The 14,312-nt window shown below is 38.3% G+C and overlaps 2 protein-coding genes across 3 annotated transcripts; one reads left to right on the top strand and one right to left on the bottom strand.

The window, feature by feature from the left end:
- Positions 1-152: 152 nt before the first annotated feature.
- LOC129371903 (rab5 GDP/GTP exchange factor-like) lies at positions 153-4,714 on the bottom strand. Its single transcript, XM_055048758.1, has 9 exons — positions 4,493-4,714; positions 3,528-3,706; positions 3,325-3,452; positions 2,857-3,008; positions 2,702-2,771; positions 2,482-2,617; positions 1,940-2,034; positions 1,242-1,498; positions 153-1,157 (listed from the first exon to the last, which is right to left on the bottom strand). The coding sequence occupies exons 2-9, from the start codon at positions 3,683-3,685 to the stop codon at positions 765-767; spliced, it is 1,389 nt and encodes a 462-aa protein (XP_054904733.1). The 5' UTR covers positions 3,686-3,706; positions 4,493-4,714; the 3' UTR covers positions 153-764.
- A 1,299-nt stretch (positions 4,715-6,013) lies between these two features.
- cfap251 (cilia and flagella associated protein 251) lies at positions 6,014-14,105 on the top strand. Of its 2 annotated transcripts, none has more exons than XM_055048730.1 (20): positions 6,014-6,395; positions 6,758-6,898; positions 7,807-7,916; positions 8,011-8,119; positions 8,339-8,419; positions 8,508-8,585; positions 8,677-8,718; positions 8,796-9,052; positions 9,145-9,324; positions 10,181-10,446; positions 10,578-10,729; positions 11,052-11,228; positions 11,408-11,592; positions 11,674-11,788; positions 11,874-12,037; positions 12,132-12,222; positions 12,763-12,906; positions 12,983-13,211; positions 13,336-13,446; positions 13,548-14,105. In XM_055048730.1, the coding sequence occupies exons 1-20, from the start codon at positions 6,201-6,203 to the stop codon at positions 13,697-13,699; spliced, it is 2,979 nt and encodes a 992-aa protein (XP_054904705.1). In that variant the 5' UTR covers positions 6,014-6,200; the 3' UTR covers positions 13,700-14,105. The 2 variants fall into 2 exon arrangements, with proteins under 2 accessions (XP_054904705.1, XP_054904706.1); XM_055048731.1 differs by having other exon boundaries at positions 10,196-10,446; positions 13,548-14,104.
- The last annotated feature ends 207 nt before the right edge of the window (positions 14,106-14,312 follow it).

Below are 14,312 nucleotides of genomic sequence, written 5' to 3'. Positions count from 1 at the left end.
CTTTGTTTTCTCAGTCAAATTTAAACCTGCATCTTGTTCATAAAACTGACTAACTCAGGTCAGCTGTCTGCTCTGCAGTTAGTCTAAACTTAAAACTTTATAATAGCAAAAAACTTTCAAACCAGGGTAAAACTGAAAATGAGTCACACATAATCTGTAAATCAAATTGCTTTAATCTATAATTTGATTCAATTATTGAACAAAAATATAACTTTAATTTTCTTCATAAATCAGTAACTGTAAACATCTTTTGTACACCGTCACATATGGAAATGTGTTACACAAAATTGTAAAGAAAAACATTTTATAAGTTAGACAGCTCTGAGAAACCTTTGTCACAAACATCCCCTTGAAAACTTGTAGTGGTTGATACTACTTCACATTTTGACCTGTCACCATTAAGCCATTGCGGTACATGACAAAAAGGGAAAATATTTTGTGCTCAGCACCTTTGAATGTTGTGTTAGAAGTGCCTGTGTGTTAGTACATATTTTTAAACTAAGCTGGAATGTTTTCAATAACCTCATTAAAATTAGAGTAACTTGATAAAGATATGTTGGCCCTTCAGATGCTTCAGGACAAATGTGCCCCAAGTTTCCTTCAAGTTTTCCTTCATTCTCATTTCTTCAGCTCATGAGTCACGTCTCTTTGCTTGGAAACTTGTGCAAATTTGGAATGTAGGTTTCCTTTGTCCAGCAGCGTTCGTCTGTTAGTGCTGATCATGAGGTATGGCACCAGGGGGTTCTGATGCCTCTGGTGGCCTATCAGACCGTTTCTTTTAGAGCTTCACACTCTGGCTGCTGTTCCTCCTCCTTCTGTTGGGATCCATCCTCAGCTGAAGAGGTCCCGACCTCAGAGGCCTCCATCTGAGCTGTTATCACCTTCTGTACCTTATCGAACTGCCTGGTTATCTCATCCAGCTGGGAATTAACTACTTCGCCCCACTTCTGCAGCTGCATGTTCAGAGCATTCACACCTTGGTGCAGCTTCTCCTGCCTTCCTTGCAGCTCTTCCAGCAGTTTCTGGGTGTTGTTGGCCTTCTGCTGCCTCCTTAGTGTAGCAGGAGCGCGCTGACCTCGCATGTAGCCATCAAACTGCTCAGGACTGAGGTTGAGTGCTGGTCCATCCAGCTTCTCAATGAAAGCCACTGCACAGGACTGAAGCAGAGGACAATGACAAGCTTGGGTTATCTCCCCAACTCCGCGGTGCATGAAGGATGAGCGCTTTCAAACACAACTTACCAAGTTTGTGAAATAGTAGCCGCTCTCTCCAGCCATGAGGCTGTGAGGGAGGCCAAAACGAATCATATACTGCATGTTGGAGTGGAGGCGAGGCGGGTTGGCTTTCAGCACCACATACACCAGGCTCGTCAGGAAGTCATCCGCGTTTGCAGGCTCATTGTTGGAGGTGGACAGCGCTTCAAAAATGTGTTGACTGCACTTTGACACACAGGCCAGCTTGTCCTGTGGCGCTCGCTTGGCATCCATTTCTATTATGGCTGATTAAAAGGGAAAAAAAAAAGATAAATAAACCGTGACAATATTTTAAAACCCTGATTCTCGAGCATTTTATAACAAGATATTTCAAACCATATCTGCCACAATATGTTGGACTTAAAAAAAAAATTGTGTTGACTCTAGAAAAAAATATTAACTAAAACTATTTGGTTGATCGGCTCCACATTAGTTTAGTTATTAATTTACTAAATTGTTTCAAATTGTTGGAACAATTTGAAACAATTGTGGTACAAGGGATTCCTCTGAGAATTCCTTGTAACACATTTTGAGAACCATGGCATATCAAATTATTTCAATGCATTCAGATGTCTGCTTAATGTTGGGACATTTAAATAGTTAAGCAAAGAGATGGACGACACTTTTATTCAAGTTAGTTAAAGACTGAAAGCTTCCAAATGTCCACAATAAATGAGGTAAATCACCTGTGATGGCAGGCAGGAAGGGGTCGCCTGTGACTGGGGTGTCTTCATCCGGAAAAGGTACACTCAGCATCTGTGGCGTGACCCAATTTAGGGAGCTGAAAAGGAAAATTATCAATGAGAATCAAGATTTGAGGGCCAATGTTTAAAATGTTCTACAAAATTACCAGTTAAAAATATACACATTTTTAAACTTCAGACTTTGCACCCTAGTTTCATGTATGTAGAGGAAAAAACACAAATGAATAGGTTGATGTAAAGATCATCCAACTGAGGGCTTCACTAAAATTTCCACACACACTTTTTTATGCATGAGGAATCAAAATACAGAATTTTAGTTTATATTTTAATTAGCAAAAAATGAGGTCTGAGAAAGAGGAAAGATAAAATATTTTTCTGTATTCTACTTTGTTAACATATCAAAATCTGAAACATAATTCAAACTTTTTCCAGACTGTGAAGAAACCCCCCGTTTATAACTGCAGAAGGGATGAATGTCACTAATTACATTCGTAGATGAGTTACTGATATTTTAACGGAGTTACCGTATTCGGCGTTGAAGAGCCAGGTCCTTCTGTTCATCATCGCAGCTGTCATGGCAGAAAACCCATTTGTGCAATCGAGTCATTATAAGCTTCTCCACATGCTCCATTATCTGAGTGACCTGACTCTCTGGGAAGCCTGAAAACAAAAAAAGACTGCTAAACATCTTTCTTCTAAATTTAAGAAAAAACAAACTGAACAAACTGCAACAATTGTACTCACTTCTAAAATATTCCGCAAAAGACTGATAGAAATCCTGGACAAGGTCCGACTGCTTCTGTATTTGCAGATTCTGAAAATGGTGCCAGGCTTTGATAAGGATGTTACTTTTCAAAAAGGAAGCAGCCGTAAGTACAGATAGTTGTGGACATAGTTACATGATAAGCCTCCATTGTGTTGAGGAAAGCTGTGCAGCGGGACTGCAGACGCTGAGAAGATGGACTCCGCAGGATCTTTAGAAAACCGGTGAAGTCTCCAGGCTCAAGGCTCTCATAGGCTTTTAACATCTTAGTGTGACTTTCAGAGGTCTCTGGAAAGTGGATGCAAGGTCAAAATATCATCCAAAAGATTTCTGCAAAACTGCAAATGATCATCTCTAACAACTTTGAGGCTCGTTTAGAAAGAGCAGGAGTTTTCCAACAAAACAACCACAAACTTTAATGACAACAATATTAACCTACATAACCAACCAGCAAAACGCTATGCGAGGAGGAAAATCTGAACACATCATTCTAACAACCTACCTGTTGACTGGCATGTAACAACTTGATAACCTTTAAGTTGTTATTCCATTATTTTTATATTTTATTGAGAATACAGTCAACCCTAAAGCTTAGAAGACTAACCTTGGGGTTTTGAAGGTGAAGCGCTGCCCCAGAACAGCCGCCTCACTGTGCTTATTCGTCGACCCTTCTCAATATTCTTTTTCTCCTCGAATTTGGAGAATGTGGGTGGCGCTCCATCGCTGCTGGGTCTGCGAGGAGGATAATACATCAGAATCATGTTTGAAACAGAAAAGCTGATGGTGTGTTAAAAGTAAATCGTCCACCTCGTGTCTTGTGTCTGTGATCCAGGTGGGCGTGATCGCTCTCTCCAGCACTTGGAGCAGAAGCCTTTCCACGCTGGGTTTCCATAATACCCACAGGCGTTCTTACAAAGCAGCTCCTCCTGGGAAACTCTGATCCCTCTTTGTTTGTCTGTCCACATGATGGCACTTTCTTAGGTAACCTTAATAGATGAATCATAAAGAGGTATTAGGAAGAGAAACTAAGTGGCAAAATATTGACAGAAACCGATGCAGAAACTCGACACCCAGGCCTCCTACACAGTGTTCAGGAAAACCCTTCATATAATTTCAGATTCCAACTTTGATTTGGACTTTAGAGCACTTCATGCTTCCTTCTGACGATAAGCTTTATGGCGTTTCTGATTTCATTTTCCAGTAGTACTTGGCATCTGCCAAGTACTTCTGCCAAAGATCCCAAAAGCTGGTTCAATGACCACAGTGTTGCTGCGCTAGATTGGCCAGAAAACTGCTCTGACACAATCATCTTCAGAGAATTGTCAATGTAAGAAGGTCACTCTTAAGGCAACCTGGGTTTCCATTACATTCTGCAGAGCAGGGGCTGATCGCCTCCATGCCACGCCGCACTGATGCAGTAACTCGTTTAGAAGACATTAAACCTCCGACAGAAAACAGACAGAAGCAACTTGAAAATAGTTGTAAGTTTAGAGAACTTTTAAGATTTTCTGGCAACATTTGAAAAATATAAGTAAATCCTACGGGGTTTTGTAAAAGCCTAAACAAATCTAATGCAGATTCCCCGGTTAACTAGCAAGTGAAGCTTCATAAATCTTAATTTAGTATAAGAATTGGCGTTAGCCGTTTGCTAATCGCTGTAAAGTCAGAGCGGCTGACTTGTCAGCTGACGTTGCCGGAGCTAATGCTGGCGACTCAAAGCAACACCTCAACCTTTGCAGAAAACAATCAAAAAACTAATCATTGCTGCTCACCTGTCACTCAACGAGCATCCCAAGCTTCCGTAGGTTTCTTCACTTCAAGAAGGGTTTCTGTCATAAACGCTTCATAATTCACTCAATCTCAGTTCAAACCTTTAAATAAGTCGATAAATGACACGGAAATGCCCGAGGACATAAAATAACAGTAAGGAAAATGTGATGCGCCAACGAAAAGTTAAGCAGATTTGACGCAGTCAGAAGTTCGACCACTTCTGAAACCTGTGGAACCGGAAAAACGTAGGAAGGAAACGCTGTGAAGAGAGAGACACTTCAACGTAAAATCATGCTTTCAAAATAAATGTTGGATGTGCGGTCGCTTCTTTAATCTGCCACAATTACCCCAAAAATATCTCGTTAAAATTAAAAAATATCATCTTTAGGTTAGATGAATAAAATGTGTCCCAATTGACTTCTTATGTCTCTGTTAGATCATGGTCTTTTTATGATTGCATTTTATTTTGAAATGCCTGTGAGACATTCGTCTGGCAATGAAGAAGGCTTGACATTTAGAAAACAAGAATTTAAGACTCAAAAATGGTCATTACTTTGACAACACTACAAGTTTACTGTGATATTTATTCAGTTAGTCATTCATTCTTATTTGAAATCGGATGAAATATGCTGTTTTTACAACCAAAATATTGTTGACGACAATAACCATAATACCAAAGTGGAGCTTAACTCGGTAAATGTATTAACAGTCGGAGATACTTAATCTGAGCAAAATACATGTGACAAAAATTGAAAAAAAGGGGGAAAAAATGTCATTTGACATCAAGAAAAATAGACAGAGAATAAAAAATAAACAGGAGAAAATATCAAACAAAACTTTCAGATGTCATTAACAAGCTTTTAGGTTCTTTGGTTCTTGCCAGAGAGATTTAATTTTATATTAATTCTGACTTTTATTTTTATAAAATTCTGAATATTGAAGGCTTTCACAAAAGTAACTATTTTGTAGAGGTTCTGTACTCTACATCATATATAGAAGTGAACATATTTGTATATTTTGTGTGCTGTTAATACTTTTAAGGCTGCAACTCTATATACAGTACTTTTTCCTTCCACTAAGGTTTCCATTAATACATTGATCCACTATCAGCCACTGAGGGAAATGTCTTTTTGGCTTACCCTCCCATGTGGAGGGTGCTGCGGTCTTTGCAGCACCCTAATAGTTGTGAATACACAATGAAGACCATAACATGACATTTCTCTATTAAAATTCATTTTTATCGGTACATCAAAATCTTATTTCAAACAGGATTTCAGTTTTGTTTTTTATACCTATAATGAAATATATATCACTCTCTCGGCAGCGATTCTATATATTAGTTTAATATCTTGAGCTGAAAGTGCAATGAATAAATATTTCCCTTACATCTTAATTTGCCTACAATTGGTTGATAATTAATTGAGGTTAAAATTAAAAGCCTGAATTAAGCTTTTAATTTGAAAAGTTTGACCGGAACACCCCACTTTTTTGTGTCGTCGCTAAGCAACGAAACGCTTCTCTCGTAAAAAGAAATTCGCCCCAACGTCTTTTTGTTTTTGTTCCTGCCGCAAAACATTAAAAAAAAAAATAAAAAATAAAATAATAATAATAATTTGTTCAATTTAAGCGTGAAGTTGAACAGACTCAACCTGGAAGAAACTCTTCAGAGTTCGTCGTCGAAAAGTTAAGAGTGTTTCGTCTTCTGGCGTCATGTCAGCAAGCAGCACAGAGCAACCGACCTCGACGAGTGCAAACGAGCAGCAGGACAGCGAGTGTGCAGGTGAGGAAGAAAATGTCCACACAACATATGACGGAAGCAACATGCATGGGCAGTCTCAAGTCTACACAGCAACCCAAGACACGCTTTTCTCAAAGGAGGCGGCTCGCCCTGCGATGCATGTCCTGGTAAGTAATGTGAGCGTTTTGGGGGCGGCAATTAAGGGGTTAATAGCCGTTTCAAAGGTGCGGCGTCGAAGTAGAATAATGGAAAGTTGAATGGAAAAGTGTACAATAGTTGAAAAAGTTATTTTTGAATTGATTTTCATTAGCAATAAGAATCAAAATTAACAGGAATAATCATTTGAACTATATCTCACTGTCTGTGCGCTTATATTTACATATTCTTATGTTTTAAATAAAATGATATAGACAATTCCTGAGATGTAACTGTATATGGGTGTCTAAAAGCACAGGAAATATGTAATACAAATATTCCATTTATCATAATAAAATACAATTTCAACTTTTCTCTTCTTGCTCTCATTTAGTCACTGGAGAGGGCCTTCGGGATGAATCCTGTCCTCCCCATCTACAGTCTGCAAGACAGCAATCAGCTCATTTTCCTCTATATCTCGGCTCATGTTGGCATCATATTCAATCACACCTTAAACTCCCAGCACATTCTCCAGGTAAAAACACACACTGGGCATTCTAGTTCTCCCAAATATCAACAAATATTTAAGTTGAGGATTACAATGTGGTGAAAGTATACAAACAGCAAAAGTGCTCAAAACGTTATTCTACAACATGCATGTCTGGGTTGTTTTTATTATATGCCACTGCAAAGCAATAGACAGTGGGTTTTGAGTTGATGTGGCTTTCTAAATATAAATTAGAAAATGGTTTCAGTTGTAAATCTGGCTGTATTCTTAATGTTGTTGCCCTGCTGAAAGATGAATGTTAGCCTCAGTGTCAAGTCTTTTTCAGACTACCACAGGTTTTCTGCATCATGATGCTGCCACTACCAGCTTGATGATGTGTGGCATAATATTATGGTATGTTCGATAATGTTTTAGCAATCTGGCTAAAAAGTTCAATTTCAGTGCATTTTGGTTCATATGAACCTTACAGATGTTTTCTAACAAATCTTGTAGGTCTTCTCAGAATAGCTGGATCTATACTGCGATCAAATCCCCCAGAGAAAGACTCAGTTTGATAACAGGGTGACTTTGTGTTGTGAATTGCATAAAATATCAATAAATTACAATGAGGTATTTGGTTGTAATATGCCAAATGTAAAAATAAAACAACAAACTTTTTGGAATATATTACAATGCAGTAAAGTGTCACAAACATGTTAAACATTGGGCTGTGAATGTTAATGTTTGAAACAAGATGTTTAACTTTGCAGTTAGGATTTCAGATGAGTCCAAACCAGATCTTTACCCCTTTTGAACAGACCACAGCTTCAAAGAGTGCTAGCTTTCCTATTTCACTCTGTCTGTATGGCAATCCAATAATCAGGAAACACTGGAACAAAACTGAACCAGTGGAATAATATTCTCAGCTGCATGGTGAGATGTTTTATCATCTTCAGGGTCACTCCTTTCCCATCTCATGCATGTGTGTGAGTGAGGACAGACGCTGGATAGCAACAGTCGACGGAGGGTCAAGGAACATGTTGATTATATGGGACTCCTACTCTGGGTAAGGCTTTATTTTTTAGTAGATGTAGGTATTCCTTGTGTCCTGACCTGACTATGATTCATGAGGCTAATCTTGTTTGTGATAAATCTTTTAGTATTCCTGTGAATACAATGTTTGAGTGCCACCCTGGCAGCAATGTCGCTTCTGCGGGGTTTTCAAGCGACACAAAATACCTAGTGACTCTTAGCAATGCAGAATTTCAAGTGAGTATGAAAGGATACATGTTGATGGATTTATTAACAAATAGTAAATATTAATAAAAAGCTTTCGAATGCTGTATTTTTATCAAATGCTGTTAGTGAAAACCAGGTCCTCGTTTACATAGTAACATTATCAGTGCAACCTTAATAGTGTTTTTTTTCTTACTGAATTTGACAACACTACTCACAGTGTGCATCTAATTATCTTTACGATTGTACCAGAGTGTGCTTATTTGGGACTGGACCAGTGGAGAGCAGAAATCTCTCTGCCAGGCTGAACTCAATCCCAAACATGGTTTTCAAGTAAGCATGCTTTCTTTTCTTCAATCATCTAAATCCTGTGTTTTGTATCGATGAGGTATTGGATTATAGTGTTAATTTATTTTTGCAGGATCGCATCATCTTTAACCCAAATGATAACTCTCAGCTTCTCAGCGGCAGTAAAACTCACATGTTAATCTACAAATGGGTAACTTCACATAATTGCTTTTTAGGAAAACATAAATATACAGTTGGCATAAAAAAATGTAGTGTATCAAACACTTTTTGTCTCTTTTCAGGACAGTGAAGGCTTGAAGTACTTTGCGCTGAACCTCAAGAAAGTAAACATATTTGTTGAAGGTTTATATTTAAACTATTGTTTGCATGTTTTATCGAAATGCTGTTTCATGTGTTGCAGGTCACCCCCGCAACTGATCCAGATGTATTTGCTAAGCTTACTACTGATCCCACTAAAAGCATCCCCTTTGTGGACTTGTGTCTAAGTCGTGCAGTGTTTCACTGGAAAAAGCCTCAGGTCCTGAAAGCCATCGGAAGCTCGATTTTGACGTGGGACATTAGTAAAAACTTGGTTGAGCAACAGACCCAGTCCTTTGGCAGAATCAAGACAATCCACATCCAACAAGAGCCAATCACTGTTCTCACCATAACTGATACGTACGCAGAGCCGTGATTACTCACTGTTTGACATTTACTTGTACCTCAAATTGACCTTGTAACCAGTTTGTTTATGTCCTCTAATCTTACAGTTATATAGTAACTGGTGACATAGACGGTAATGTCCGGTTTTATGATGAAAACTTCCTGCTTGTGAGCTGGTACACCGATTTCAACCAGGATCCCGTAGTATATATTTCCTTTTCCAAGGAATTACCAAACGAGAAGATTGAGGATGACTACTTTCTGGATGTGGACCCGTTGATTATCAGGTAAAAGATGTACAGTCTAATGCATCCTACTCTGTTTTATCTGACAAACAAAATGCCAATACTACCGTCCCCAGCACAAGTAGTGATACCCCTTAAAGTCTTTCAACGTTTTTAATGTCGCAAACAAAAACTGCTGTTTCAATGATTTTAAAAGATAAAGTAGCAGGAGGGGAACAAAACAGGATTTAAAATATGTCTAAAATAAAAACCTGATGAGAATAGCATGTATTTGTACTCCAGAGGCAGTAGAACCACCTGTTGCTGCAGTTACAGCTGCATACATTGTTTGGTGGTTTCTAGTTTTAAGCCTCGAGAGGCTTAAACTTTTGTTTGCATTCTTCTTTTCAAAATAGCTCAGACACAAAGGCAAGCTTATGTGAGCGAAAAATTTCAAGTGTTATCAATGTTACTCGATCCGAGTTGCTTTACAACATGCATTCAGTGTTAAGGAAACTATTCCATTGCAGCTTTTACGTATTTTTAAGGTAATCATCCGACTGGACAACAAATGTCCATGCTAGCCTTTAGTTGCTTCTCTGCTTGATGCTTCCTTACCCTCCCTGCCATTTAATCTACAGGTCTTGGTAGATTTTCAGATGTACCAGGTTCCCTTCATTGTTAGATAATAAAGTAAATAGAGCTCTGTGAGATGTTCAAAGCTTGGGATATTATTTTATAACCCCTTTTTCCCATTTGTTCACAGTTTTCTCTAAGAAACTTCTGAGTTCTTATGGATTTATGCTGAAATTAGTCATTTTCATTCAAACCACATTGTGTTGTTCAATCACATAAAATCCCAACAAAATACATTGCAGATTGAAGCTGTATTTTTACAATGCACTGTTTCTTATTTCAGTCTCTTTCTTTGTAGGAATTTCATTGTTTCCACAATCAATGCCAAAATTATACATTTGAATACACAAACCGGAGTCATTCAGACTGTTCTTCAGAATGATTTTGACCCTCTCCATGCACTGACATGCCATCCTTTTCAACCAGCTGTAGCCTATGGCAACCTACAAGGCATGTTAAGACTGTGGGATTATAACTGCAAAGCAGTCATTGGCAACAGGTTCTTCGAGACAGAAAAGCAGATTCAGTCTATTACCTTTGACCCAAAAGGTGAGCAGGTCTGCTTCTTGAAAGATGCATGATATAAAAATCTGAGACTGCTTCCCATGCCCAGTTTTATCTGCTGTTTGCAATATGGTTGACATCTAAAATCCATCAGTTGTCTTTTTGTCACTGTGCAGGTGTATTCTTGGCAGTGGGCTTTAGGACTGGAGCTGTTTACATACTGGATGCCACCACTTTGCAAAATAACCCTGAGGAAATCTTCAACTGCATTAAAGACAGCATCCATCTGATCACCTTTTCTCATGACTCACAGTACCTTGCCACTGCAGTGAGTTTGTGTCATCAGGTTTTTCACTCAGTGAAACTACCGATACACCATTGATCAATCAAACAGAAACTTAAAGATTAGAAGTAGAGGGGTCTCTCTGAACTAGCTGAAACCGGTTTCTCTGGTTTCAGCTAGTTTCAGCTAACAGGACGGTCCACCTCATCCTGTTTCCAGCTTAGAGTAGAGAGACAAGCAACTTATTCATGAGATAACTATTTTCAAAGCTAACAGTATCCTTATTTCTTTCACGGATCACTGATTTCATTCAGAAAAAGTGAAAAAAAAAATGCCCTTAATCGTTCTTGTGTCTCCTCACTATTAGGATGCTGGTAGAGCTGTATCACTTTTCCGCAATAAGGGTTACAAAGACTCTTTGCGTCAGTGGACGTTTGTGGGCAGGTACCGCTCTCACTACAAGCCCATCCAAGACCTTCTTTTTGGGGTCCAGCTGTACAACGCCAAACCACGACTGCTCTCCCTGGGATTGGACCGTCAACTAGTTAATTCACATTATTTATTTTAATATTTTCTGATCCACTTATTGTTGCCTTTTACTTTTCTTAATGTTGTGTTTCATTTTGAATTGGGTTACTAAAATTTATTGACTTTTTGATACTATTTTTATTTAATGAACTACTCTTGTACGTAACTCTGTGTATGTGTTGTATGGAGCAACAGGTGGAGTATGAGTTGGAAAAGAGTGAGAACAACAAGCTCCTCCTCATCAGCATAAAGCGTATAGAGCAAAGTGCCGTGCCACGGTGCATGACTTGGTATCCTTTTCTCAACCCAGAGGAGTTCCTTCTTGTTGCCTCAGACAATTACAAGATTAAACTTTTCAACAGCACAACCACCATGTGCAGGTCTGTAAAATCATGAGACTAAATCTGATTTGTCACCTCCAATTGCAGTGTAGGTAATATATATATTTTTTACAAAAATAGAAAGACACTTCTTGGCCCGACCTATGGTTCTCCACTTGGAAAAATTGTGGTTCTTCCCAAGTCAATGACATCCAAGACAAAATCACGTCACCTGGCATTTATCACAAACGATATGGTCAGTGCTGGAGCAGTATTTTATTGTGGCTAATCTTTAACTGTAAGATCTTTAAAAACTGAAAATGATTTTCTGCATCCTTCAGTTGGGTCTGCAGATTTTGCCGTTGGACGGGAACCCCTACAAGTCCAGTGCTTTGATCTGCCATCCAACAGGCGTGTCTACCTTTTCCTGCTCCTACGATGGCAAGTTTGTCTTTACTGCAGGAGGCTCTGACAATAGTGCTCTGGCATGGAAAGTGAACTTAGAGTAAGTTTTGCTTCTACCAAGTCATCAGCCAGAGACAGTGTGAGAACAGAGCACCGACTTGACCTGATCCTGTTTCTCTTTCCTGTTTTCACAGCGTGTTGGATGCATCAGCTGCCTTGAGTGGAGAGAACATGGAACCTTTTTATTCACTCATCAAGGGTGGAAGAGATGGCAGATTTTACAAGGTGAGTTAAAAGTTAAGCAAATGCCCAGAGAAGAGTCATAATGTTGTTATGTTAGCCTTAATTGCAAGATGTGATCTGGGGAGTAGAGGAGTTGATTCAGCTTGACATCCACTCTGTGGGACTATCATATTGCCACTGAAACCTACACTACTACTGAGATGTGTGAAAGCACATCTAACAAAGACAGAACAACTCATGGCATAAAAATGAGCATTTTCAGACTGGAGAAGCTGTCATATTTCAGTAACTTCTTTTGTGACTCCTTAAGAAAACATTTCCAATGAAATATGCATGAACAATGCACCCAGTTTAACAAGAGACTCCCTTTAACCCCCACCATGTTACATTTCTTGCTGTTTGGGACAAAATAGTGTTTCATCATATCAAGAAACACAGAATGTGCAATCTTTTTTTTTTTCTCTGGCAACAAGAATCCAAAATCTCCAGTAACCAGAGGCATTTCTAGCTTGTTTGGCTCTCTAGGCAAACAACCCAGAAAGCCAAACACATAATTAATATTTAAAACATTTGCATCTTTAGGAAATGGAGGACTTTTTCTTTTATTGCCAAATTCGTCATCAAGGCACTGACATGATGAAGAGGATAGAAGTAACTACCAAAATTCCTCTATCAGAAGTTCCCTTTCTAATGAGAGCTTTGGGACACTTTCCTACAGAACAAGAGGTATAAGGACAACACAAAAAAAACCTGTTTCAGTTGTAGGAACTTTTATTACAGTTCACTGTGTTATCTTTACCAGATTGAAGACATGTTCAATGAGATCAAATTCAGCAGATATGCTGAAACTGGAAAATATGTGACTGATATTGACCTGGAGGACTTTATCAAGCTGTACATAAATCATCGACCAGCCTTCGGTCTCTCCAGTGAAGAACTCGTTCAAGCTTTTCATGTTCTTGGAAAAAAGAATGTTCTCGGGAATCCTATTATCCAGAAAGGTGACATGATAAAATTTCTACAGGCTCGAGGTACGCAGACACTTCATCTTTCTCTTCGACTCTGTTTTCACCTGTGTAACTTTTGCATGAACGAGGACCCTCCTCTGTTTTAATGGCCACATGAACTTAATGTGCTCTGTGATGTGAACTACAGGAGAGCACATGACAGAAGAAGAGGTCGCAGAGTGTTTTTCCACCCTTTTGGGTGTCAATGAAAAAGAAGAAGAAGAAGAAGAAAAAAAGAAAGAAGAAGAAGAGGCACTCGGTGAGCAAATCAGAAACAATGAAAAGAGAAAAAGTAGAAGCCAAAATCAAATAAGAAAAAATCTTGAAAAATAGTCATCCCTTTTTAATGTGTCTACACAGATGAGGAATGTACACTGGGGAGTGTGATCCCAGAAAGGATAACTGTGGAGTTATTTACACAGCAGATCCTCGGCTTACCATTGGGGATCAAGCAGAGAGTCAGAACTTCCGTTAAGGATCTTCAAATTCAACAACCTGACAGCAAGTCATGAAGAACATGTGTTTAAGATTTTACCTTTGAAACTCTTTCAGGATTTCCATGTATAATATGTTCTTACGTCTCCACTAAATGTTTATATGTGTGCTCTGATTTAAAAGAATAAATGTGAATTTTGAGGGCATCTTCTAGACAAACATGGGTCAGAGTAGTTTGAAATGTATTGAAAATTTGAAAACATGTATTACCACAAAGATTACAAGTAGCATGCTTTTTTTCTGACACCTTTTTAATTTGAAGCACATGAATATAAAAAAATAGCAACTTAAAACAAAAAATATGTCTAATTGAAGTCTAACTGAAATGACAATACATTGTAAAAATGGACTGTTTACTATTAAAACAGATAATATTTGAACTGCAAACAAAACGCAGTTTATGTATTTAACTTTTACAACTTCAATAAAGTCGAGATAAAATCTCTACTGAGAGTTTCCTTTTTTGAAAATGGAATTAAAATACCATCTAGTTGTTGTTTTACGTAATACACAATTTAACAATTAGTTCTTCGATCACACATTTGAAATAAAAATGGACAATGTCACAAGAAACAAACCATTGTTGTTGTTGTTTTATTATTACTATAGAAAACACTAATGCAGTATTTT

Source organism: Poeciliopsis prolifica, unplaced genomic scaffold (genome assembly GCF_027474105.1).
Source record: "Poeciliopsis prolifica strain line A6 unplaced genomic scaffold, Auburn_PproV2 SCAFFOLD028, whole genome shotgun sequence".
NCBI lineage: Eukaryota > Metazoa > Chordata > Actinopteri > Cyprinodontiformes > Poeciliidae > Poeciliopsis > Poeciliopsis prolifica.
The sequence above is the reverse complement of the archived record's forward strand: the minus strand, read 5'-3'. Positions and strand labels throughout refer to the sequence as shown.